The sequence below is a fragment of the Stenella coeruleoalba genome (assembly GCF_951394435.1).
Source record: "Stenella coeruleoalba genome assembly, chromosome: 20".
NCBI lineage: Eukaryota > Metazoa > Chordata > Mammalia > Artiodactyla > Delphinidae > Stenella > Stenella coeruleoalba.
The window spans coordinates 27,507,975-27,535,656 of NC_137166.1; the positions used below are offsets into that span (position 1 = coordinate 27,507,975).

At 46.7% G+C, this 27,682-nt stretch overlaps 2 protein-coding genes across 3 annotated transcripts; one reads left to right on the top strand and one right to left on the bottom strand.

Annotated features, from left to right (window-relative positions):
• Window positions 1-49: 49 nt before the first annotated feature.
• On the bottom strand, window positions 50-13,876 carry COQ9 (coenzyme Q9). The gene is made up of 9 exons (XM_079908745.1): window positions 13,698-13,876; window positions 11,263-11,431; window positions 9,961-10,096; window positions 4,541-4,683; window positions 4,196-4,280; window positions 3,031-3,135; window positions 1,596-1,751; window positions 1,242-1,295; window positions 50-933 (listed from the first exon to the last, which is right to left on the bottom strand). Exons 1-9 carry the CDS (start codon window positions 13,765-13,767, stop codon window positions 898-900), a joined length of 954 nt encoding a protein of 317 aa, XP_079764871.1. The 5' UTR covers window positions 13,768-13,876; the 3' UTR covers window positions 50-897.
• Window positions 13,853-27,665, top strand: CIAPIN1 (cytokine induced apoptosis inhibitor 1). Of its 2 annotated transcripts, none has more exons than XM_079908746.1 (9): window positions 13,853-13,932; window positions 18,584-18,765; window positions 19,592-19,744; window positions 21,654-21,733; window positions 23,171-23,333; window positions 24,769-24,842; window positions 25,725-25,840; window positions 26,332-26,413; window positions 26,936-27,665. In XM_079908746.1, exons 2-9 carry the CDS (start codon window positions 18,609-18,611, stop codon window positions 27,044-27,046), a joined length of 936 nt encoding a protein of 311 aa, XP_079764872.1. In that variant the 5' UTR covers window positions 13,853-13,932; window positions 18,584-18,608; the 3' UTR covers window positions 27,047-27,665. The 2 variants fall into 2 exon arrangements, with proteins under 2 accessions (XP_079764872.1, XP_079764873.1); XM_079908747.1 differs by having other exon boundaries at window positions 21,657-21,733.
• The last annotated feature ends 17 nt before the right edge of the window (window positions 27,666-27,682 follow it).

Genomic DNA, 27,682 nt, shown 5'->3' on the forward strand with positions numbered 1-27,682 from the left:
CTAATGGTGAGGGGGAAAAGGCCGCTGCCATCCACATTTTACTGATGGGAAGCCTGGGCCCACAGATGCAGAGCTGTCCTAACTGCTCAGTAGTATTAGGCAGCACCAGGACCAGAACTCAGGTCTCCTGGCTGCTAGTTTCAAGCCTTTTCCACAACACTGTTGTCTCACTCTGGCATCTTGGATACCTGCCATGGTCTATATGGAAACTACCTACACAACAGGAAATTGCTTCAAACATATTTATTATAATTTTTACAGACTCTAAGTTCATGAATAGTCCTGCAACGCATGCTGGTGTAACTCGACACAGGGCCTGGAATCACACCTCTGGCCAGGCTGGGCAGTACCATCCAGCACGCACCTGTCTCAGGTGAGGCAGCTTGCGAGGGGTTTCCAGTGCAGCATCTCAGGACACCAGAGAAGGAAAGGGCAGCATGGTTCCCTCTGGGTGCACAGGCCTGTGCTGTGCTGTAGATGAGCTGCCACCTGGGGTGGTTTCAGACCCTGACTCTGACCTGGGAGCCCGAGAGAGCATTTCTAGGCAGGTTAAGACATGATCAAGGTGCCTGAGAGACGAGGACAGGGGTGTGCTGGGTTTCTGTGGCTTGAATGCTTGATTGAGTGCTGCAGTTTTTAATCACACAGCTGCAATGCAGAAAGGCATCAGGAGGCCGGGCCCGGTGTTAGGAACTGAAAAAGTGGCCCAACCCTGGGCTACAACTGTATCTATCCTCCAGTGCCCTGTGGTTTCCAGGTGGCTGTGGTAGTGTGTAGAGGCCTTCGGTGTTCTCTCGTTAACACCCTGTTTCATGGACGGCACCTCATACGTTTCAAAGCCCTTTAAATATATCCTCGGGTATTCTTCTGGGCACTCTAGCTTACACCCTTTCTTGCTCACCGGCGCTGGTTTAGACCTGTCAAATTCTTGAGCTGACAAAGGGATGGAAACAGAGAGTGATGAGACCTTGCCCTGACCCTAGGACTCCAATGGGAAAGATTGAGATTTCCAAGGCAGCATGCGTGGCTATGATGCAGAGATCTGACATACCAGGGTCCCGGGAGTGAGCACCGTTTCCTGATGCCAGTGAAAAATAGAAGTGGGGTACTTGGGATCTAGAGATTGGGACTGAACCACTGTCAGTCTTATTATTAGCTTTCCAGTTTAAGGCTACAAAACTACTTGGGGTCAGTGACACACGTGAGAATGGATGGGCAGGGATGAGCTGGGCAGTACTCACTGTCACCGCTGCGCCCATGAGTCCTTGCACCAGTGCCTCTCCGGTGGACTTTACCTAAAAGGAGTCAGAGTCAGGTTCTCTCAGGCCCCCACCACTAGCTCAAAGGTGAGACAGGTAGGACAAATCAGTAGGCCTATTAGCCCCGACAGGTAGAGTCAAGAGGGCTCTGTGTACTGGAGGAAGAGCCCATGGACAACACAATCACAAATGGGCCAGGTGTGGCTTTCAGGGTAGGCCCTGGGGACTGTCAGCTGAAGTCAAAGGGGAGCAAGAGAACAGACAAGTGACCAGTGCGGCCCAAGGAAGACAGTGTGCCTAGTGAGGAGGCTTCCCAAATGCCTAGCCCCCAGCTACCTGCTTGGCAGTGTGGCCCACGTTCATTGCATCGTTAATTCGGTTTTCCAGGAAGTGCCAAGTGTCCTCAAAGTCTGGGGAGGAGTCCTGCATCATCACCAGCTCTGTCGTGTTGTAGATGCCAGCCAACACTGCTCGGCGGGTGTACCAGTTAAACTGCAAAGAAACCCATCAGAGAGGTGGGTCACCACTATTGCTGCAGGTTGGGGGAAGTCTGGGTAGTTCCTACCCAAAGCCACTGGCACTCCTGGGCTTCCTCCTGATTTCTTCTTTTCCTCACAGATACACATGGCCCTCTAGACAAAACTGCTGTTCCCAAACTAGGCTGGGTGTCAGAATCACCTGGGAGATTAAACATGCAAGCTACTGGGCCCAACCTCTTAGAGTCCAGAGGTCTGAAATAAGTGCCGGGGTCTGGATGTTTCATAAGCGCCCCACGTGATTTTGCTACATCCACTCGGCTTTGGAAACGCCAGTGAAAAGCCTAAGTCTCAGGACATCTAAGTTCCAGGGAGGCCCTGTGGTCAGGCAGTAATGACCAAACCTTCGCGTGTTCATCAGTGAAGTGAGGGCTGAGACAGCATCACGGACAGACTGGAATACCTAGGAAGAGCTGAGAGTTCAAGTCCTTCAGCAACTTCTGACTGTCCTGGCGAACCACTCTTTAGAGCCCTAGCTCGGCTGCTTTGTGTTTTATCCCTCTGATTTCTTAGCTTTCTAATTTCATTTTCCTACCATCTCTGTTGGTGGTATATTCCCACACGATGGAAGTTTATTAAAGCACTTTGTTATAACTGTGGTGGGAGCATCTTTTTCGCCTCCCATCCTGGATTCCACAAAGTACCATCACACATTAATTTCCTTTATGAAGGTATATATATATATTTTTTTTTTATTTTTTAATTTCCTACCAGAAATATGGTAGCACTAACAAGTCAGATTCTTTCCTGGTGCCTGTTTAAAGGCTTATTGATCTCTTAGCGAAGCAAGCCAACATGGACTACAGGGAGAGAGTTTCTTTTTAAAGCAACGAGTGTCTCCATGGCATTCTTTTTTTTTTTTTTTTTTAATCAGTCTCATAAAAGACATACACTGAGAAAGTCTGCTACGGAATCTAAATCATAGAAGACTGAGGGGGAAATGATTATAAAATGGCAATCCAATCACAAGGCCCTCTGATGCCTTGTCACCAGTCTAGTGGGGGAAGGAATACCAATGGCTCATGGCTACGGCACTGGTCCCTGAATGAAGATGACCTAGATCCCACCGTGGCTTGTGGAGGGACCCTCCTCATACCTTAGCCTCCCCTTTCCAAGATGGGAATGACACTGTAGTCCCGTGAAGGATTTGTTATCAAAGAAGTTTCACAAACTTCCTGAGGAAATGCTTAATCCAAGCGTTGCCAGTAGCCTGCGGGCCTGCAGAGAGCACTCACGTCAGTGGACTGGTCCCCAGCGTAATGCCACATGTCATCCACCATGCTGGTGAGCAGGCCCAGGCTGGCCGGGATGTTGTGAGGGAGCAGAAGGATGCTGAGCGCCTGAGGAGAGACGGCAGAGGAGTGGGACTGCACACCGGCAGCGGCGGGCTCGGGTGGCTAGTGCCTCACCTCCCCCTGGAGGTACGGAAGGGGGCCTGCCCGGCCCTCCTTCTGAGACTCACCATCTCCACCCACTCGTGTGAGCTCCTGGCGTCTAATGCTCCCGACTACAGCTAATGGGAGCCGGGGCAGATCCGACCCTCAGCTGACCCAGTCAGATTCTCAATCCCTAGCATGTGGACTTGGGAATGCAAACAGCCAGCTCTAGACTGGTGGCTTTGAGTACTGAGAGCACCCCATTCTGTAACATGGAGGAAGAAGCAGGGATAGCTGGGGAGTCTGGGGGTGGAATTTGAGGTGGAAAGGGTCAAGCTGGAGATCTGAAACCAAGCGTGGTGAGCATGGGCAGGGGATGGGACTTGACTCTGGACTGTACTCCCTCACTCCCGCCCACAACTGAAATTACATGCTCAGCCGTCTCCCAGCTGGGCAGAGGACACTAGATGATCCGTAGGCCCTCTCAGTGCTGATGTGCTTTGAGTTCTTAACTGAGAGAATGGCCTGCACTGTGACACACTTTGAAACAGGAAAAAAGGACCTTTAGAAAAGGGGAGTGGGAAGCCCTTGGAATGAATACTCCAATTCTCTAAGCATCACACTGACATACTGAAAAGAGGTCCCAGTTCCCTGAGATCTAGAACGCGACAGGCCTGTTAATGATGATGGCCAGTAAAATCTTCTGACTTTTCTAATCCCCTTCATGGATTCCTCCTCATTGAAGACCTGGTGGCACACTCGGGCCACTAAGACCCCACCCAGGACGTGATCTAGGACCCACGCCACCCACGTTTCCAGGAACTGAGACACAGATGGCTCAGAGGTCCTCTCTTTGGCTCTCGCAAATCTGAAACCTAGCTCCACCAATTGCACTGCGAATCCCTAGTTTTGTGGAGATTAATGAGCTGACTTCTGAACAGTGTGCCAGACCCTCCAAGTGAAGGTGCCGAGGACCATAAACATGAATACTTTCTGCCCTGGGGCCTGGATGTGGACTCTGTACCCGAGGCCAGTGCTCAATGTACGGGATCAGCATTCTCAGTCTGGTTTCCACAGCATCCCTCAGGAACTCGTCTGTTTTCCTCTTCCTGGAAGAGGGAAAAGAAAACACTGTGTCTCTGGATCAAAGGCATGGGCTCGGTGCTACACCGTTTACTCAGCCCTAGTGGGGAGGGCCCCACCAGCTCCTGATGAGACAGGCAGCTGCGTTTCAGTCCCAGCAGAGCAGCAGGGCTGCTCAGTGCTACCCTCTTGGCTCTGCTTGGATTGGCCTCCTGGGGACAGCTAGTGGCGCCTAAGCTCCTTGAACCTTAGCTGCCACCCCGAGCAATGACGCCATGGGACTTACTCTGCCTGGCCCAGCTGTACCAGCTTCTGCTCCTCTTCCAGCACACGGGTGAGCCGAGAGTTGCACTGGGTCACAAAATGCAGTATCAGCTCACTGCCATCATTCCCAAACATGTTGGCAGCCGCACTGGAGAGACCCAGAGACTACAAAGGGGGAGAGGGAAAACGGGAAAGTGGCGGGTAGGTGGAGTGGACATTTGCCGCCTGTTCATCACTAGTGCCTCCTCTTCTAGTAACAGCAGCTTGGTTCTCAGTGGGACACCCCACTCTTCATTCTTGTCCATGTGATCTGGGAGAAGCTGACCACCAGTCCCTCCACACTCCATCAAGCCCCTGGGTGTGATGCAAAGCAGGGGATCCAGACCTAGATAAGTGGAGTTCACAGCAACTAGTTCAGGAACGTGCACGTGACCAAATCCAGCCCTACGAGGCCGCCTCCACACTTTTGCTAGGACCGATGGGAAAGAAGTACCCTCTTTCCTCTGGGGCTGCTGAGCCATTTTTAGTCCTGCATGGGAAGCCCCTGCTGAGAATGAAGCTCACAGAGAAGAAAGCAAAGCAGATATGCTGTAGAGACAGTTCCCAGCAGCAACAATCTAAGAACACCGAGCCAGAGCTACTTCCAGACTTTTCTGTTATTAAATGAGCCAAACACTCCCTTTCTTGCTTGAGCCAGTTGAGTTTGAGTTCTGACACTTGTAACCTAGAGTTGTAACTATTATAAAAAGGGGCTTGGGAAGAGCGCTCATAACTCTCTTCCTCAACAACTCACTTAACCTAAGCCTCTTGGAAAGTAGGTCTCTCAGTTGTTTAAAAAAAAAGTCTCACAAACTTTTTTTTTTTTTTTTTTTTTGCCACACCGCAGCATGTGGGATCTTAGTTCCCCGACCAGGGATCCAACCCGCGTCCCCTGCATTGGAGACACAGGGTCTTAACCACTGGACTGCCAGGAAAGTCCCTCACAAACTTTTCCTAATGAGTTGTCAAAGAGTTAACAAAGCCACAGAGATCCTTTACTATTCCTCACATACAGGACTCATTGAGCAGCTACTGGAGGGAGAACCCTGACAGCAGCAGGGACAGAGGGCAGAAAAGGAACCAAAAAAACCATTAACTCTAAATTCCCACCATTGGGAAAGTGCCTCTCTTTTGGTGGGAGTACACGGCCGTTTTGGAGGGCAGCTTGGCAATATTCACCTCAACACCAGAGCCGCAGGAGCATCAGTACTAAGGGTGACCGTGCTCCCTGTGTGCCTGGTGCCTGGCTGAGCGCACTATATACACGACCTTGCTGCAGCCCCACAGCAACGCCAGCAGGTGGGTATTACCATCATCCACATTTTACAGAAACCGAGGCTTAAAGCTCTTAACCACCAGGCTATGCTGCCTCTAACATGTATGTAACAGGAACCTCGAAAACATACACACTCCCTGGGCCAGTTGTTGAGCTACTGTCTCTCAGCTCCAAACCTGCCCTTCCTCTGCAAGCCACACTTCTGGCTCCATGTTAGGTCCGCTGATAGGGTCTCTAGAGGGAGACTGCAAGGCTGGAGGAGGAGGAAGGGCCTGGCTCCTCGCGGTTTACTTCCCGTCTGCTAGCGGTCTGTGTGAGCAGCGCCCTCCTTCACCACCGCAGCAGTTCTGTCCAGTGGCAGCAGCTGAACCCAGTCTGCAGTATTCTCGACAGGCGCAGACCCAGTTTCATCGAGCCACCATCCTCTCCCAGCCCTCCCAGCCGCTCTGCCATTTCCCCAACCCCAGAGGCCAAGTGCCAGCCCCAAGGGACCCTTCCTCCAAGGTCAGCGACACCAGCACCCGCTGAGGAGCGCGTCCTCCGGAGACGTGGGGGTTTCAGCGCCACAGGGACTCTCCTTCAAGCTCCTAGCTGTAATCATTCCAGCTCTTCCCTTTGTTTCCTTAGCCCCTGGGATGACAGCTCCTCCCTGCAGGTGCTACCTCTACCATACCTTAGTGTTCTTTTATCCTTTCAGTTACCTGGTTACCAATTTCACATCTAGTTAACAATTCTTTGTGTTAAATTCTCTCTATTTGAGTAACTGGTGTGATTTCTTCTGACTGATGCACTCCCTGAAAGACCAACTCCACCTCTCAGAATTTGTCCTAAAGAAACCAACCAGAAATGTACTTAAATCTGTCGTACAAATAGGCTTATAATATTAAAAAAATTGGAAACAACCCAAATGTTTATCAATTGAGTTCAAGTAAATGCAATAGGTATTATGCAGCCGTATGAATGGAGATATGCAGAGTGAAAAAAGCATATGAAAAAGAGTGAAAAATTTAACCATAGAATATTCAATAGAATCAGATTTTTCCAAACAATCCTGTTACATTTCTGTCCTCCCCTGGTTCCACACCTTTCTGTAATGATTCTCTCAAACCTTCTCTGCTACCTCCGAACCTCTGTCTCCTCCCACTGTTTCCTAACTTCACGATCAGGAGACAACCACACCTACGTTACAGAGAAAACAGAAGCCATTCCCTGGGAACTCCTTAAAGGTTCTTCTAGAAACTAAGCCTGCAGCTGTCTTCTCCAACTTTGCCCCTAATACATCGAAGGCTAGTCTTTCCACCTGTCTTCCGGATTTCATAATCCTTGCCTTCAAGGAACCTCACGTTTCTTATTTTGCCACTTTCTCTTGTATCTTCACCGTCACCGGTGTTTCTGTGCCCTCCTGCCAGTATTCAAACATGCTCATCAAACTTCCATCCCACTTCCCCTGCTTAGTATACTAGCTCTCTTCTCCCCCTCGCAGCCAAACGCCTCTGCACTTCCTGACCTCTACTCACTCCTCAACCCACCAGTTATTTTGGACCTGTACTCCCTTCAAACGGCTGCCGCTGCAGTCACCAATGTCTAGTTGCCTCATCCACATTCTCCCGCTTTGCCTCCAGCGCAGGCTCCTCTACCTCAGTCTTCTTTGCCACCCCACCCTGTTCCACCCCACCCTTAAATGTCAGTGGTCCCTGAGGACCTAGACTCCTCCCTCTTTTCACATGACACTCTAGGCACATTCATGCCACCCTAGGCAATCTCACTCACTTCCATGGTTTAATGACCACATACATATGTGGATTATGCCCCAACATATACTCTAGTGCAGGCAGCTCCTCCAGTTTCAGGCCTGTATGCTTGAGGTCCCCCGTTGGCCGACCCAAAGACCCCTCAAATTCAACAAAGCTCAAGACTATACCCATGGGGCTTCCCTGGTGGCACAGTGGTTGAGAGTCCGCCTGCCGATGCAGGGGACACGGATTCGTGCCCCGGTCCGGGAAGATCCCACATGCCGCGGAGCGGCTGGGCCTGTGAGCCATGGCCGCTGAGTCTGTGTGTCCGGAGCCTGTGCTCCACAACGGGCGGGGCCGCAGCGGTGAGAGGCCCGCGTACCGCAAAAAAAAAAAAAAAAAGAAAGAAAAAAAGACTGTACCCATGGGCCTTCCTCAAACCTGGCTCTTCAGTGGCCTTCATCTAAGAAAACGGCGCCACCATGTACCCACGCATGCAAACCGGCAGGCAGCTCTGGTGGCATTTTGTCACTCCCTCCTATGTCATTCTCTCACCAAATCTACCCACTTGTCTCCACGTTCACTGCCCCTGCTCTAGGTCAGAAAGCCCTCATCTCTCCTGGATGGCGGGCAGCCGCTCCCAGTGACTCTCTGACTCCAATACTTTTTCATCCAGCAGCCAAAGTGATGGTTTTGAAATGTCAAATTGAATTCTATGCCTCCAATTATTCTTAGAATAAAAGAAGGCCTAACTCTTCAACATGACCTTTGGACCTTGCCTGATGTGGCCTCAACTGACCCTTCCCCAGCCTCACTCAGCTCAGACCTCTTCCTGATTCTCGGCATGATGGTCTTCTTCGGTTCCTCTAATGTGCAGGCTTCTTTCCACTCTGCACATGCTGTGTCTCTGTCTGGACTTGTCCATCCCCCACGCCACCAAATCAGGTAAAGCCTTCTCATTCCTCGGCTCTCAGTTCCAAAGCCCTTCCTCACCACGTTCTCACCCCACCCCGAGTTAGATTCAGTCCCTCCACTGCATGTCACAATAGCACCTTTTCCTGATAGCCCTTACCACATTTTATAAAGATGTATTTGTATATATGTGATTAATGTCGCTACACTGGAAGCTCAACAAGGGCAGAACTTTGCCCACCCTGACTACTATGATGCCCCTAGGACCTAGCACACTCTCTGTTCAATAAATATTTAAAGAGTGAATGATTAATAAACGAAAGGGGTTTTTTTCTAATTTGAAAGATCAAAATGTTGATCTTTGTTATCTTTTTTATATCTGTCTGTATTGTTCAAAGCTTTCACAGTGAGCACGCAGTGGAATCATATAGTATACACATTCCACTTATGTGACTTCTGTTACCATACATGCTCTCGGGAGAGTGAGAGAAGACAAGAGAAATAACAGTTAAATTTTAAAAAAGCAGCAAAGTTGCCCACTGTCCCATCTCAGGAGCAGATATGTCACGTGCTTGGGGTGGGAGATGTGAATCTGCAATTCCATCAGTCTCCATCCTCACAGACCTTTCATAGGATGGCATGTGGCTATGCTTGATGATTCTGCACAATGAGGCCTAAACGCGAGCCTATGGCTTAATCTAAAGGAGCGGGCTGCTCCACTGCAGGAGGAAACACCGATTATTAGACTTACATAGAAAAATGAGGTGTGCTGGTCTCCAAGGTGGTGCCTTCTTGGGAGTTTTCAAACACCACATTTTGTCAATTCTAGGATCTCCATTTTTTTTTCATTTTAAACAATCAGTGTGAATCATAAATTGATGATGCGTCACAGTTTAACAGACAGCATTTTTCTTTTTTAGTGATGCATAAAATAATGGCGCTTCTTACAACCAATGGCATCTTAGAGTCAATGAAATACGGCAGGTTTTTTTTTTTTGCGGTACACGGGCCTCTCACTGTTGTGGCCTCTCACGCTGCGGAGCACAGGCTCCGGACGTGCAGGCTCAGAGGCCATGGCTTACGGGCCCAGCCGCTCCGCGGCATGTGGGATCCTCCCGGACCAGGGCACGAACCCATGTCCCCTGCATCGGCAGGCGGACTCTCAACCACTGCGCCACCAGGGAAGCCCGGGAAGCCCCTGGCAGTTTTGATCATAGGCAATTCTTGTCTAATGAGCTGCCTTTAGAACCTAACTGCCAAGAACCAACTCCACGGTATATTCTTTTTATATTAAAAAATAATTAAAAAACAAAGCCATTTCTACACTGTTGGGGAAAAACAAACAACACAGAACCAGAAAATCGTACAGCAGTGAGGAGCTCTGGGGCTCTGAGCTGGGCTGGAGAAAGCCCTCTGCTCTGGCTGCTGTGATTCCCTCCTGGCTGATCTTGGTCAGGCTGCCCCGCCCGCACCCATACACACCTTGGCTCCTTCTGCAATTGCCTCTGCTGTCCACCCGTGGGCGGGCACACACTCCAGGGCCGCCGTCAGGATGCGCTGCTGCAGCTGCTCCTCACTCTCGTAGTCCTCCTCCTCCTCACCGCCCTGGTCTGTGTACCTGAGACCCAAATGCAAGAGAGACATGGGGACGGAGCCCGGCACACCTCACCTCACCTCACCGCCTGCTGCCTGGCATGCAACAGGTGCCTGGCCAGAAACCACAGGCTCTGTGCCTCCTCTCAACACGTGTTGAGAGGACATTTACTTATGTGTCGGTATCAGCATTTGAATGCCAACAGAGCAAAAATCATATCATCCTTCGCCTCCCATAGAGTCACTGAGAGAAAGGAACCATGAGCGAGGAGGTCAGGTGATAGGAAGGTGCATGCTGTCACAGCACCCTGGATTTCCCAGTTTATAGCCTTACCACATTGTTTCTTTATCTGGATTTGTACCAAACTGTAACTCCATTGAGGACAGGGACAACGGTTACGTTATTCACAGGGCCTGGCACAAAGTAGATCCTCAAACAATATTTGTTGAATTGAAATGAAAACTACTTTCATTGGGAGACCAGACAAATGACTGGGAACACTCCAATTTCAGAGCCAGAGGAACTTCTCAGCGGCAGGATTAAGTAAAGACGAAACATCTAACGGAGATGTAAATTATTATTTCCTTTCTGGAGGGCAATTTGGCCTCACATGTGTAACGAAATGTAAAATGTGCGTATCCTTTGACTCAGTGCTCCCACTGCTGAGAGAATCATCTACTTTATCACATTATTTTTCATACCAGTGAAGGAAATCTAAATACCCATCAATAAAAGACAGGTCAAATAAATTTTGGTACTGCCGTTTGCTGGAATACTATCAACCATTAAAATAATATAGATTGTGAAATGACATTATAAGCGTACTATTGAGTGAACAAACAGGTTCTGGAACAGCATGTATAGTGCACAGTGTAATTAATCATTTATAATATATACAGGGTTATATACGAAATACGTTAGAGAAAAGGATATTCACAAAGCATTATCTCTGGGTTTGCAATTTCTGATAATCTTTTTACTTTTGTGAACTCCTTTGTATTATTTAGAATGGTTTAGAAGGTACAGGCACCGTTTTCATAAAACAAACAAACAACAGGTTCCTTTCAAAGATAAGGTTGAAAATGATGAAAGCTGTGAAGGGAACAGAGAGGCTAGAGGAAGGAGAAGCACAGATTCACCCAAGCACGCAAAGTGGTCAGAAATGGGTGGACTGGCGTTCTACTGCCTACCTGGGGGGTGAACGAGAAGACTCCTGACTGGGTTCTTCTGTGCCCTGTGTCTCAGAATGTTGCTGAGAAAAAGAGGGGGGAGGTTGCTGCTCCTGCTGATCTGAAGACCTCAGCTGTGTAGCTGAAGCGCGGAAGGCACGTGGCACCAGGGCTGGTCGGCAGCGGGACACTGAAACAAACTGAGCTGGTCAGCCAGGGACACTCACCAGAGAAGACCCTTTGAGACCCAGAGTGGTACGAGGGATGGGGAGGAAGAAAAGCAGAGGAAAACCAGAACCACACAAAATTCTTGGGTAAACTGGGAACCTTTCGACATGATGTGGTGGCAAAAGCAGGAACCAGGAAACGGAAGACCTGTCTTCTAGACATGTTTCCATCATTTGTTAGCTGTGTGTTAATGGGCAAACCATTTCACCCTAATGAGCACGACTTTAAAATACGCAAATTAAGAGAAATAATCTCTACTTACTCAATGGGAGTGTTGCGAGGCCCAAACAAAAAAATGAAAGTGACTTGAAAACATTATATATTTATATATCATGGCAAGAGCACTGGACTATAAATTAGAAGGTCTGAGTACTGACTCCCTAGTGGTTATGTGGCGTCTCTGTTTTCTCATCTGCAATATTGCAACACCCATTTACTTTAGGAAAGGGGTTTTGAAAAGTACAGTACTGTATTTCCTAAGCAAAGGCTCATACTATTTTCTTTCCCAGTATTTTACTATAAAAAAAAAATTCAAACATACAAGCAAGTGGAAAGAATTGCGGCATGAACACCTGTGTATCCATCACACTCTGCATACATCAAGCCATCTTATTTATTTATTTTGGCCACGCCACACGGCTTGTGGGATCTTAGTTCCCCAACCATGGATTGAACCTGGGTCTCAGCAGTGAAAGCACCGAGTCCTAACCACTGGACAGCCAGGGAATTCCCCAATCCATCTTATTTTTTGATGCATTTGTTGCAGACTTCAGAATTCTTTATCTTTAAACATTTCAACATGCACATCATTAACTAGAGTTCAATAGTTATTGAATATTTACTGTTCTTTTATTGAGGTGATATTTACATTCAATGAAATGCACAAATCTTAAATGGGCCAATTCTGAGTTTTGACAAATGTATACACCTGCCTAACTTGAACCCCTATCTAGAGATTAACATCACCCCAGAAAGTTCCCTCTTATTCCTTCCCAGTTATTCCCCACCCACACTATGCTGAATTTTTCATTCTAGTCTTGCCTGTCCTAGAATTTCATCTAAATAGAATCATACTGTGTATCCTGTGTATGTATAAGACTTCTTTTGCTTAGAATACTTTTTAGATTGATTCATATTTCTGTGAAAATCAAGAGGTTATTACTTTTTACTGCTGAGTAGCATTCCACTAAGAAACACTATTCTATTGAACACCTGGGCTGTTGGCTATTATAAAGGTGCTATGAATATACTTGTTCAAACCTTTTTGTGGACATTTTGCTTTCATTTCTGTTGAGTAAATACCTCGAAGTACATTTTCTGGGTCATAGGCATTACTTTTACTGAACATATTTAGTTTGGAGCTTTGTATAGAAACAACAAAACAGCACTCATTTTAAAGAAAATCTGTGGACCAAATCAGGAAAAAATGATTTTTAAAAGAAACAGCACCTATGTGTGAAAATATCAATTATTTTAGCATAGGTACAGAAAAAAACGGACCAAATATTCATAAAACTTCGAAAAGGACCTGGGAGGTCCCAAAGCAATATTGCAGAACCACTGCAGTCCACGAGAAGATTTTAGGTGAAATACAGGAGAATATTATTTCATTAGTTATATATTTATGTTAATACGTTAATTCATACGTTCTATTTGTGGAAGATGACATTGGTTTTCCATTTATGGTAGTGATATAAAGCTTCCTCTTTTAAGAAAACGTCTATATTTTTACGAAATCAGACGTATAAACAAAAATACTGACTATATGGTGGCAAAAGTGGTACGAGGATACTGAAGAATTACTGAAGAGGTGGGGAAATGACTGACTTGGGAAAAAGCAGACTAGGCGCTCTCTGTGTCTGTTTCCCGGGATCAGGGCCCAGGGACTTGACAATGGAGTTAAGAGACTGGGTACAAGTGTGCCAGTCTGCAACCGACCGAGCTGTGTGACCTTGGGCACCCACAGCCCTCTCTCGGGCTGCGTCAACTCCATGAAATGGGAGTGACAGACCCTTCCCTGATGCTCTCGCTCCTCACAGGTCGAGAATGGGGTCAGAAGCCAGCCAGGCGGCCACTTCAAGCCCGAGGCGCCGGCGCGAGCCGCTATGCCCTTCACCTCACCTTGCTCTCGAGCCGCCACGAGGCTTCTTCCGCCCCTCACCCAGCCCAGATCGGCTTCGCGCCCCCTCCCCTTCCCTCCCCGTTCCCGGGATCGGCCGCCCTCTCACCGGGGAGGCACCGCAGCTGCAGAAGCCTCCACCCCGCCCGGCCGAGCGCGCCAGACACCCTCGCTGCCATCTTGGAAGCGGGCACGCTGCCTACAGCGACGCGCCGTATAGCACCCAGTCAGCTGCATGGCCACTTCCGCCCTCCCCGCGCAGCGGGAGCTTCGTCCTCTCGCGAGAGGCGCGAGGTGCGGAGCCGGCCGATGCTGAGAAGCCGGGAGCGAGACCCGGGCGGCAGGTGAGCGATCACCAGGTGGTCCGAGAGCCCGACCTTCCCCAACGCCCCTGTTCCGGCCCACCCTCTGCCCATGTCCTCTCATTTCCCATCCCCAGCCTCGTCCTTCGGCGGAAACGTGGCTATGGCCACCTCCCTGAGGACCACAGCGGGCTTTCGCCCGGGGGAAGCCGGTGTGAGGGGTCGGGCCCGCCGTGCCTCGTCCCGGTCTCCTGGCGTGGTGGCTTCTGCCCTTCCCGAGCTGCCTTATCTCCCGCGCTGCCGGACCCGGCCTGAGGCCCCGGGGGACAGCGCTGAGCTGGGGTCCAGGAGACCGGAGTCTGAGACCCGGTTCTGCTAGTAGCCAGCTGTTGTGACCTTGAGTCTCAGTCCCTCTTCGCAAACATCAGGGAAGCTTAAGTTTCCGTCTTTGGGAGTACCTGGACCCCCCAGGTTGTAATTTTGAAACTTTGACTTCCCTGAACCTCCAAAGTGTTGAGTTGATATAATTGAGTATTCCCAAACTTGCCGGATTGGAAAAACCATCAGGACACTTGTTAATAAATCGGATACCGAGGTCTTTCTCCTGGAGAGTTGATTCAGTACATCTGGAATCTTATTTAGCCCTGGAATCTTATTTTAACAAATGCCCCCGGGTGATTTGGACGATCTGCAAGTTTGGGAAAGGCTGGTGGCCTTTATTCTGACATTGAGTGCCAAGCTCTGCGTGACTCAGGGAGGTCATGGACTAGTCACTGAGCAGATATGTAAATGCGAGGCGCCTCACTGGGAAACCTATCACCAGGGAAGGCTTCATAATAGTCGGAAGAAGTAAATGGTTTGGGGATGAGGGATAACCAACAGCTGGAGCTAAGCATGCCGTTCTGTAAGTTTTGTGCAGTTAGACCCTTGTCTTTTTGCACACTCCTATCAACCTTTTCAGAACCTCTTACTCTCCCCTGCGTGAGTGTGGGGGAAGCCTCCCCCTAAGCCAAAACTACTCCCCAAATGTTAAAATTTCAGATCCATATTTCTGGGTTTCGGTAAAGCACTACTGATCTCTCCATGAGGTTTTGTTTTCTGAGTTCTGTCCACTTATCTTCGAATGAATCTTTCCTGTGGAAAATCTAGCACTTGGATATCCTTCCTGAAACCCTTAAGTTTGACACACACCTAATTGCCTGGAGACAAAGTCTTCTATTTCTTTTCCTTTGAGTTTACTGTTTCCTTGCAGATTGTCACCTTTTTTTCTGTGTGTGTGTGTGTGTGTGTGTGTGTGTGTGTGTGTGTGTGTGCGCGCGCGCGCAAGTGCATGCACTTCGGTCAGTTCATTTTAATTAAATTTTTCTTTCTGTTAACTGTCAGTATTCTTAGAATTTTTTATGCATTTGACTTAAAAGGATTTGATCCTTGGTTTGAACTGATACCCAAACTTCAATCTTATTTATTTTCTTTTGGCCCTCTTCATCCTTAAAAGGAGCCTAATGCCTCAGGATTTGATGTTTACTGGGTGCCTTAAAAATAAAGAAGTGCATCTCCAGAAGTTGTTCTCAGACATCTGCTTTCACTACCTGCCCACAACATTTTAGAAGGGCTGTGGGCATGTGTGTGCAGCAGTCAGAGTTGGAGAGATGCTTAACAAGTCCAGTGACGTGACAATGACTTCTATTCCACCTCTTTTTATTTATGAAACTGGGCTCTGAGTCACACTTCTAAGTATGTTGACTTAGGTGCCAGACATTTTTTCCTTGTTTTTTTAGAAAAGACATTGACAACAACATAAAACTCTGATGGTGAATAGTATCACACTTCGGCTTTTAGATATTTAAAAGAACATTGTGTCCCATTTTATTTGGAAAACGCTGACTGAAAGTGGTGGCTGTGTCTTTTTGAGAGTTAATGTTTAATAAATGTATTTTATGAGTTCCCTGTTGCCATAGAAGATTAGTTTGGGGGGATATGGAAAACAAAGCACTTTCCATTCTTCTAATTTACAGACACAATCCCACTGGAGTACTGTATAAGATGTCATAAAGTGCAGCTCTTATGTTGTATAACTTTAACAATAAAAAAGGAGCTTCACATTTCTCCCTGGGGTGTCCTCCCAGCAGGTATGGCTGAGGAGGAAGAACAAGATTTTATAGGACTGTTTGAAGCAAAGGCAAATAAACTGGCCACAGAGAAGTGGAGGCTCAGAGTTCTCTTAGAACATTATTTTATTGAGCTCTGTGTGCCAGGTCCTGCTGAGTACATTGCATATTTTTACCTTCTCATTTACTTCTTGCAGCAGCCTTGCAAAATATAAGATTATTCTCCCTACTTTATTAATGAGAAAAGAGGCTAATCACTGATCCATTGTCATGTAGCTAATAAATAGAAGATCTAGTGATAGGTAGAACCCCAGTTCATCCGTATTCGAAACCTGTGCTCTCTGAAACTCTGCCTGATAAATTGGGAGATTGGGATTGACATATATACACTAATATGTATAAAGTGGATAACTAATAAGAACCTGCTGTATAAAAAAATAAAATTCAAAAAAATAAAAATGAAAAAATAAAACCCTGCCTCCATTAAGGTTGCTGAAAAGGTCTCAACATCTGGCTTTTTGTGTTTCTCTAGTTAATGAGTAGCCTTTGGCCCCTCGGTTCTTCCATGAGGATTTTTCTGTGAGTACAGTGCAAGGTTGTAGTGGGAAGGGAACTTCTCATCTCTTTCTATTGTCCCAAGGGAGAGCCTGTTCCAACATCATTCTAGAAGGAGATCATTTATTTCTTATAACGTCATACCCAGCAATCCATATTCCTATCTTCCCCCAGTTGGTTCTTAAATGTGAGATTGATCCAGAGTTGTTCACTTGAAAGATTTGTAAGGGTTCTTCCTCAACATGTTACAGTTGAAAGCTTAAAGTTTCAGTTCTTGATTGTGTGCTTTTTAGGGATTTAAAAACCACAATTCAATGACTAAGGAATCCTGTTTATCTGATAACACTTGGCATCCTTTTACCACGGCGTGCAGTCAGGTCAGGATAATAAAGAGGGCATTCCACAGGGAAGGAACCAGATAAAAAGCATGATAGAGTGAAAATGCCAAGATTTTTCATACAACAAGGAAGGATTCACTTTGGGGAGGTGGGAGATACAGGTGGAGCCAGATTACGGAGCACCTGAATCCAGAAGACTGAAGAGTTTCGACTTTGCTCTAGAAAATAAAAGCCTTAGGAAACGAGCAGCAAAATCAAAGTACTACAGTATTTAAGGATGACTGGCTGACCTAGGCATGTTTTGTAGGCTGAGGAGCAAATCATTTGAAGGGAACATTTTTTTTTTTAAAGATTCTGCACTCAGATTGCTTCACATGTCTTTTTTTTTTCTTTAAGATTTATTTATTTATTTGGCTGCGCTGGGTCTTTAGTTGCAGCACGTGGGATCTTCGTTGCAGCATGCGGGATCTTTAGTTGTGGCATACGGAGACTTTAGTTGTGGCACGCGGGATCTAGTTCCCTGACCAGGGATCAGACCGGGCCCCCTGCGTTGGGAGCACGGAATCTTAACTGCTGGACCACCAGGGAAGTCCCTGAAGGGAACATTTTTAAAGAAGGAAGAGTGTGTAGGCCTGACTTAAACTTGGTCCCGGAGTGTCTGTGGTGGCATAATTGTCACTGGGTTAGCCACCTCTGCAGAATACAGAAGTATTCAGCTTAAGACCCATCTGTGTGTGATCCCTCTCCCGCAGCTTTGGTCTCATGTCATTTGGTAGAGCTGTCTGAAGCCAGGGACTTGGAGTCATTAATGTTTAAGAAAGAAATGGGGAACTGAGTAGACTGCTATCTCCTGACCTGATTGCATCGTGAGGACATTCTATACTCATCTGAGTATCAAGTCAAAGAGAAAGTTGACCCCGGCAGGAGGAAATTTCCGTAGGTTAAAAGCATGGGTTTTACAGTCATATAGACTTGGATTCAGATCCCAGCTTTTACTTTTTCCACACAACACTTACTAGTCGTGTGACCTGGGCAAAGTCAACAGCCTGTTTCCTGACTGTAAAATGGGAGTAATATCTAGTTTAAGGTTGTACTGAGGTTCAATTGAGATAATGTAGGTAAAATGCTTTGAAGAGTCTGGCTAATGTTAATTGTTAGAGATAGAGGCAGTAGATACTATTGATCAGTGCAGAGTCAATAGAATTGAATTTTCATATCTTGATGAATGGGAAAATATCATTATTCAGTTTGCTAAATTTACATATATTGTCTCTTTTTAAAAAATACACTAAGCTTGTGGTTGGGTTATATCAGCCAATTTATTTGCCTCCCTTGCTGAGTCATACTTCTGCCTAATTAATGTCCTGTGTGTTTTACATTCTGTTCAAGCTGAGTTGTCTCATACCAAAGAGAAAAGAATATTTGTGCCTTCAACCTCCTTACTTGACCGTCCAGTCAGGATTCTCACCAAGGAAGCCACCTGCCATATTTGGGAATGTTGGGGTTATGAAACCTTGGGATAATGGGTTTATTTATTCACACTCTGGTATCTACAGTGAGTTTTTCTAATGTGGTCAGCATTCCCTGGTGGGAGGTCAGAATTAGGTTGCAATTCTAATCACATTTGGTGGTACTCCATGGATTGAATTGCGTTTTGTCTCTGCTCACTCTTGACTCTCCTTTGGCCCATAGCTTTTAGGTCCACAGCACTGCAGGAATGGCAGATTTTGGGATCTCAGCTGGCCAGTTTGTGGCAGTGGTCTGGGATAAGTCATCTCCAATGGAGGCTCTAAAAGATCTGGTGGATAAGCTTCAAGCCTTAACTGGCGATGAGGGCCGAGTGTCTGTGGAAAACATCAACCAGCTGTTGCAGTGTAAGTACCTACCCAGGGTGTCTTACAGGGAGGGCGGTTTTGATGGCAGTGCTGCATTTCTTGTCGTTCCTTGATAGCTGGGGGGTTTTTTGTTGTTTTTTTTTTTTAAATAAATTTATTTATTTATTTTTGGCTGTGCTAGGTCTTTGTTGCTGCGCGCGGGCTTTCTCTAGTTGTTGTGAGCGGGGGCTACTCTTCATTGCGGTGCACGTGCTTCTCATTGTGGTGGCTTCTCTTATCGTGGAGCACGGGCTCTAGGCACACGGGCTTCAGTAGTTGTGGCTTGCGGGCTCTAGAGCGCAGGCTCAGTAATTATGGCGCACAGACTTAGTTGCTCCGCAGCATGTGGGATCTTCCTGGACCAGGGCTCAAACCCATGTCCCCTGCATTGGCAGGTGGAGTCTCAACGACTGTGCCACCAGGGAAGCCCAATAGCTGAGGTTTTTTTTTGGGGGGGTGGCACATGATAGTAGTTTTTTCAGTTGAGATACAGTGGACTTAGGAGTATAGTTGATGATTTGTATAAGTAAGTTCTTATTTCTTATTAGATGTTCCACATTTTTTTAAAAAAGCTTGGTTTTCGTCCACCTTCCTTTTTTACTTTTTCCCCTGAGCATACAAAAGGAGATGAAGTTAGTAAGACTGAGGGAGAGCAGGGCAGCAGTGTCCTTGCCCCTCTTGCTAGTAACGGTGGTATAATAGCATTTGCTGAACAGGTAGGTGTTTATTCTACAAGGCCACGCATGTAACCTTTGTGGGGACTTGGGAGGGATTGGGAGATTCTGGGGCCAAGGTGATTGTTGATTAGAGTCTTCCTTCTTTTCAGCTGCCCACAAAGAATCTAGCTTTGACATTATTTTGTCGGGTATAATTCCTGGAAGCACCACTCTGCACAGTGCTGAGATTTTGGCTGAGATGGCCCGGATCCTTCGGCCTAGTGGATGTCTTTTTCTGAAAGAGCCGGTAGAGACAGCTGTAGGTAAGGAAATTTTCACCTGAAAGACTAGAGTTTAACAGGGTTGAATCTTTAGGTATGTTTACCGCATCTCTCTGAGAAGGAGGTATAATTTGGAGATCAACAGTCCTGTACTGAACCTTATCCTTAGGGATAAGGGATGAATTATTATAAAACTCTGAACCAGCACATCTGAATAAATTGTGATATTTGACCCATTAGGTAGTAAAATAGAAGGAAACTGCTCATCTGAAAATGGCTGGATCCTTCAACAGGTGAATGCTTAAACTGGTACATCCACACCATGGAAAACTATGCAGCACTAAAAAAAGAACAAACTATTGCCACGTGCAACAACTTGGATGACTCTCAGAGGAATCATGCTGAGTGAAAGAAATCCAATCTCAAAAGCTTAGAGGCTGTATGATTCTGTTCATATAACGTTCTTGAAATAACAAAGTTATAGTGACAGAGAACAGGTTGGCCATCGTCGGGGTTAGGAATGGGAGGAAGGGGGTACGTGAGGCTGTAAAGGGGGTGATGTGAGGGTTCCTTGTGGTGATGAAGACTACGCACACACACACACAAGTGTATGTAAAACTGGTGAAATCTGGATAAGCTCTGTGGACTATCAGTGACAACTTCCTGGTCTTCATATTATATGATAGTTGTGTAAGATATTATCGTGGAGAGAAGAGGTGAAGGGGCCTTGAGACCTCCCTGAACATTTTTTTTTTAACTTCCTATGCATCTATAGTTATTTCAAACTAAAAAGTTAAAAAAATAGTGACTAGAAGTCTGACAGTGATGAGCTAAGTATCGATTCATGTGAAAGTAAAGATAGAATCCAAGAAATAAAAACCTCTTTTTTGCTCAGTGGTAAAGCTGTCAGAATCATTCTAGATTTTTAGCCTTTTTTAAAAAAAATTTTTATTTATTTCTTTATGGCTGTGTTGGGTCTTCGTTTCTGTGCGAGGGCTTTCTCTAGTTGTGGCAAGCAGGGGCCACTCTTCATCACGGTGCGCGGGCCTCTCACTATCGTGGCCTGGCCCGTTACGGAGCACAAGCTCCAGACGCGCAGGCTCAGTACTTGCGGCTCACGGGCCCAGTCGCTCCGTGGCATGTGGGATCCTCCCAGACCAGGGCTCGAACCCGTGTCGCCTGCATTGGCAGGCAGATTCTCAACCACTGCGCCACCAGGGAAGCCCGATTTTTAGCATTTTTAACTAGACTTTCTATCAAAATGTGATGACTTATTTCATCAAATAATAGAAATAAAAGTATTTTGAGGGCTTCCCTGGTGGCGCAGTGGTTGAGAGTCCGCCTGCCGATGCAGGGGACACGGGTTCGTGCCCCAGTCCGGGAAGATCCCACATGCCACAGAGCAGCTAGGCCCGTGAGCCATGGCCGCTGAGCCTGCACGTCTGGAGCCTGTGCTCCGCAATGGGAGAGGCCACAACAGTGAGAGGCCCGCGTACCACAAAAAAAAAAAGTATTTTGAAATGTGTAAAGGCATTTATGTGGAAATATAAGCTTGTGATGTTAATAGCAGCTATAGCCTTCTTTGGGATGTAAACCTTGGGTGACTAAACACAGTGTCTGTCGGAACTATACAGAGATACTTGTATACTTTACAGTTTCTCAGCCTCTTGGTCATTATCCAACAGCCCCTGGAAGGTTAGGTTTTTCAAAGAAACAGAGAGTGATATGAAGCAATAATAATGGAATTATTATATGACACTTAAGAGCATCAGTAAGAGCACTTTGAACAACCAAAAGGAGTTGTCCAATTAAAATATTATCACTAAAATATATATACATTGAACAGAATAGGTTATTATTGTTTTAGTGCCTGCTGACCTGAATAGCAGAAAGCCTTTATTATTTTTCCTGCTTTGACCTATAAAGCTATTAACTGGGGTTTTCCTCTTAGCAGTTAACAATAGCAAAGTGAAGACGGCATCTAAGCTGTGTTCAGCCCTGACTCTTTCTGGTCTTGTGGAAGTAAAAGAGGTATGTTTGTAGACGACCTTCTTTGCTGGGAATTTAAGCCTTGGGTGACTAAACCCAGTATCTCTTTTGTCAGACGATACAGAGAGAATCTGGGAGAAATAACAACCCTGAAGGTGAGGTGATCAGTGTCACTCAACTAGGAAACAAGTTGAGAAGGGCTCTGCATGGGAGAAACCAGATGCCTCGAAGGATGAAACCTCTGAAATCAATCTCCTCTGAAGAGACTCAGCTTGGGCCCATGTGGGTTGGGACGTATTTTGGTCTCAGTACTAGTGGTGACCACTGAGGCAGGGAGAGAGCGACACATCTCTTAGTGGACACGAATCTTAGGCCTAAGTGAAGGGCAGTTGCCTGTATTTTCCTCAGCTTTTGGGTGGGAGGCTAGAATAGGTTGGAGCGGGAAATCCTTTTCTGACAATTCATTAGAAATATTAACATTAAATAGAGGTATTTATGGTTCTACATTATTCTCCAATGCTGAAATTTCCTTGTGTGAGAGGTGTTATACCACGATAGCTGTTATACCATTGATCTGTACATGACCTGGGGCCTCAGTTTCTTCACGCCTACCCTTTCTTATTTTTCTTTTTAGTTAAAGTTCTTCCATTTTTTATTCCAAAATATGGGATGTTCATAAGAATTCAGTTAAGACTGAAGAATATAAAGTGACATCTCAGGCCTTGCTTACACTTTCCTCCCCAGAGGGAGCCACCAATACATTTTTTGGTGTGGCTGTTCGGACTTCTTTTTATGTATTTACAAGTGTGTTTTGTGTGTGTGTATACACATTTTTTAATGTAAACAAGGTCGTATGTATACAGTGTTCAGTCACTAGCTCTTTTCCCCACCTTTAGCTGTCTTCGACATTATCCACCTCAGTGTACTGACCCACTTTCTTACTAATGATGGAATGGCGTTCAGTGCTCTAGATGGACGGTGGTTTATGTAGCAGTTCCATAATTGTCGGACATAGAGGCGGCACCCCCAGCTTCTTCCCAAGGAACATAGAAAGCATTTCCCTCCCCCTGTGGTTCTCTTTCTCTACTGTGTATTTCATTTCTAGCATCTTTACTGTGGGCATGCTCCCCCGCCACAGGCTTCGATTCCATTCAACAGCCTCTTCAACATGTCCGATTCATCTCGATAATCATAATCATTACAATCTCCACAATGCCTCGCACAGTGCCTTGTACCTAATAGACAGATATTTGATAAAACTCTCCAAGGGGCAGGCTCAACATAAACATGTAGACAGAAGTTACACTCCAGGGTCCTGATCAGTGAGAAACTGAACGTGAGGCACGAGGCAATGTCTGTGATCTCCTGCTGTCGTGTGCTTACTACAGATGTGAGCATTTGACACCTGTGAGGGGGACATAGTACACCATCATACTGTAGAAGAAGTGTGGCCTAATCCTCTGATATCTTGAATTTCAGCTGCAGCGCAAGTTCTTGAGCCCTGAGGAGATTCAGTCTGTCCGAGAACACCTGGGTTACCACAGTGACAGCCTACTCTCTGTGCAGATCACAGGAAAAAAGCCCAATTTTGAAGTGGGTTCTTCTAGTCAACTTAAGCTTTCTACTACCAAGAAGTCTTCCGGTGAGACTGGCCTAGGGACATTGTTCTGTCTGAGTGGGCCTGAAAAGCCTTATTAAAAACTGAGCCAGAGATCGGAATGAGGTGGTGGTATCTTCAGAGGATCATTCCCTTCCTTAATTTCCCTCATTTCCAAATGGAAGAATGCTTAATGTACTGTTGTTCTGGGCATATTCGGATCCAAAACTGAAATGATGCATAGATATTACCTAGTTCAGCCCCTTCTTCTGCACCAGAGGACACTGAGGTCTCCAGATTCTAGAGGTCAGACTCCCGTAGCTTCATTAGTTGATGAAGTCTTTCCAGACCCCAGAATTATGACATTTACCCTCAGAAGACCTCACAGTGACGGTCATGGTGGATAAGAGTGTGCTATTCCCCTTCCCATGTGTCCTTTTCTCTGTGCCACTGAATTCAGCTTTTCTTTGAGGATCTTAAGACACTTATAAAAATATCTCCTCTCAGAAGATTGCACTCCACCCTTTGTCACCATTCTCACCCTTCCTATCACTATTTTTTAATGCCTGAGTTGAGAAAAATTGTCCTAGCTGTGAGGTATGCAAAAATTTACAGGTACATTCACACTGCTCTGTTTTGACTGTCCAGCCTAAATCTTCAAGAAATCCTTTAACGTCCTAACCTTTGGAGTCACAGTTCCAGAATGGGTAGGAGCAGCTTAGATGACCTGCCCTGTGGGAGATCTGAGCATCCAGTGTGACAGTGATCTCTGGGGGGTGCACTTCCCCCCAAGGCCCATTCGTGGACTGGCCCACACTGAGCCCTCAGCTCTTTGGGGCCCAGAGAGAGAATCAGGAGGTGTGATTTGCTACTGATTTGTTGTTACACCGCCGCCACCAGCTCTCGAACCCATTTTCTTGTCTGTAACAGGTCTACATGTGACTGGAGCTTTGCTATTTATAATGCTTTTTGGTACAGTTTCTTGTTTAATATTCAAATCTCCTGCAGTGGGTATAGGGAATCCTATTAGCCCCATGTTCTAGGGATGGGAACTAAGAGAAGGAGGAGAAAGCGATATGGAGTGGAAGTTAAAAGCGTTAGGTAGACTCTGTCTGTACTTGTGTTATTTGTGGCTGTGTGTAACTGGCCTAAGTATCTAAACCTCTTTCCTCATTTATAAAATTAGGATGGCGAGAACTTTCCTCGTAAGGTGGTGAGCAGGACTAAATTAGATCATGTGTGTAAAATGTTTAATGTAGTATCTGGCACAAAGCTTAACAAATGATGGCTTTTATTGCCATAAAGTGGTGGGTTCCTCTCATGCCTTTCTAAGTGGTCGAGCTGGGCCTTGAACCCAGGTCTTTTGACCGCCGGCCCAGTGTGTTCCCTGCACAGCCTCAGTCGAAAGCACTTACATGTGCTTGGAGTTTGTTCCCAGCTGCTTTTCTGGAGCTTGTTTTCTTTCATTGGTTGGATTCAGGGAAGCCTGCTATGGATCCTGCAGCTGCCAAGCTCTGGACCCTCTCGGCCAACGATATGGAGGATGAGAGCGTGGTGAGTCAGCACTGTGGTCACCTGATTGCTTTCTTTTAGGCCCCACTTTGGGTGGGAATGTTGTTGTTTGGAGCGGCCTTTCTGGGTTTATAGGTGTGAAAGCATTTACAGCCCAGCCTTGTGGCTGTGCCTGCCACTGGCATTTTTTGACTCAGAAGGAAACTCCACATTAGTGGCATTTTAAATTTCTTTTTCAGCATCCTTCCCCCCGCAGATTTTCTTGTTCTCACTTCATGTGATGTATTAAAGACTCTTGTGGGCATGCGTAAACCTGAAGAGTTTGTCAGCTAAAATATTTTTTGGCTCCTTCGTCTGGGCAAGTCACCAAATGCTCACTGTCTTAACAGTAATGCTCTTCCAACTCAGATCAATGCTTTCTGTAATAAAGTTCTTCATTCCTACAACTATTGAAGTTAGAGTGGTAAGCAAACTAGGCGACGGTTTGTGCCCTCACAGAGCTTACAGATTAACTGTCTACACGTTTATCGAAGAATTACACAAGTGTATATATCATTATCTGCCTTTTCCTCTGGAATTATATAGAAAATATTCCATTCCCTTTTCTCACACGACAGCCCTTTATATATTCGCATAAATATAACGCTTCTCTCTTTGTTCTTCCTGCCCCCTCCCTCCCTGCCCTCCACACACATGTTCTCTGCACATCGTAAATGAGTCCCCAGCCCCCTCACAGCCTAACACAGCTTCTGTGCACGTAGTGTACTCACTGTGTGGTCAGCTTGGGCGTGATGATCAAGCCCGGGTAGGATGATGGGTGCCTTCTACATAGATGGGCGAACTGCTGCTGTGGACTGTGGCCACTTCACCTGTTCCTTAGCAGAGACCATGACTGTGTCATTAATGGCTTCGAACATTCTCCAGGATCTCATTGACTCAGATGAACTGCTGGATCCAGAAGATATGAAGAAGCCAGACCCAGCTTCCTTGCGGGCTGCTTCCTGTGGGGAAGGGAAAAAGAGGAAGGCCTGCAAGAACTGGTAAGCCTTGGGGTGAGAAGAGGCTGCCAGCGGCTTCTGATTATCAAGGAATCGCTGTACTTTACAATTACTAAAACATGTTTTATTGTAAAATGTATCAGACGGTTAGAAGAGTATGCTAAATAAGTACATTTTAAAGAACAATAAAATGAACACCCATGTACTGCTCACCCAGCTGAAGAACCAGGAACATGACTTGTTCCTTAGAAGTCGCCTCTGCGTGCTCCCTCAGCTGCACCTCCCTCCCTCTCCTTACAAGAGGCTACCATTCTCCCAAATTTGTGCTAGCCTCTCCTGGCTTTTTCGATAGTTTACTGTCTATGTGTGAATCTCCAAACAATACATCATTGAATTGTGGAGCCCAAACCTGACTAGGCCAGGAAAGGTCAATACTCCATATCTGTGAAGGCTCCCAGGGAAAAGGTCTGTCAAGGATTTGGAGTTTCTGGGTGGTGGCAGGTCCCGCTCATCAGCTGCTAACTTTCCCCCAGCACCTGTGGCCTCGCAGAAGAACTGGAAAAGGAGAAGCTGAGGGACCAGATAAGCTCCCAGCCCAAGTCGGCTTGTGGAAACGTGAGTATCTGGTTGATTACTCAGTATTCACAAAGGCCTAAACTAAACACAGACCAGCTCCAGCTCTACAGAGTTCACTGCCCAAGTATTTTAATAATAGGTGAACATGCGAGAACGTGTCTCTAGGTAGAAATGGGAAGAGGGGTTATCTCCTGAGAGTGGGTAGCACGCTCATGCCCGTAGGGGAGGCACTTGTCATTTCTTATTTTTGGCCCCTTTCTTTCTGCTTCACATTAGGCCTGATGCTACCCAGCCATTTGCTGAGTGTGGCTGTGATTTGAACTGCTGAGAATATGGAAGTATGTCCACCTAAGGAACTTCTCTAGACTTCTGTCTTTCATGAAATCAGAGATCTTAAAGACTCTTAGTATTTGGATCCCAGTTGGACCTACAAATGTACGCAGTCGTTCTCTTCAGGCCGCTGTGGCCATACTATGAAATCTGGGATCCCTTCCTCCTGGCCTGTGTCTCTGGGAGAGCTGACACTTGGCTTCCCTGTATGATGGTCTCTTCTTTCAACAGTGTTACCTGGGTGATGCTTTCCGCTGCGCCAGCTGCCCCTACCTTGGGATGCCGGCCTTCAGACCTGGGGAGAAGGTGCTCCTGAGCGACAGCAGCCTCAATGATGCCTAGGGGAGGGCCCGGCCTGAGACACACCTGCTCCTCCGCCAGCTCCTGCCCCTTCCATCCCACCACGTGGTTCCTCCCGCCTCCTCTCGATTGGCTCACTCTGGCTTAGGTCCATTGCGGAGAGGGTGCTCAGTGGACAGAGTGGAGCTGGCTGGGAGCAGTGGTGTGGAGTGCTGCTGCAGATCAAGACCACGGTATCCCGGGGCCCTGTTACCCTGAGTGGGGACCTCCTTCACCCAGTGTTAGGTAAACGGGGCACATCCCAAATAGGCCCCTCTCGCCAGGTCAAAATGCTGACATTTCATAACACTCTCCAAGCCCGCCATCCTTGAGTATTAACACTGTGACAGAGAGGGCCCCACCCCATTCTAAGCTCCGCAGTAGTGCCACGGCTTATCTTCCAGAGTTGGTGGTTTATTCACCATGCAGTTTTCTTGGTGACAAGAGGCAAGTGTCTCATGACCTCAGAGCACCAAGAGAATCACTCCTTGGTTGCTGTGATCATATCCAGTGTCCCTCTGCCCCCTCCAGTCCTACCCCCCATCCCTGTTTTATTGTGTTGCATCTGTGCCCTACTGTCATTTCTGTTAATCTCCAGGTATTAAACTTACGTACTAATGTATATTCGCTGTGAAGAGG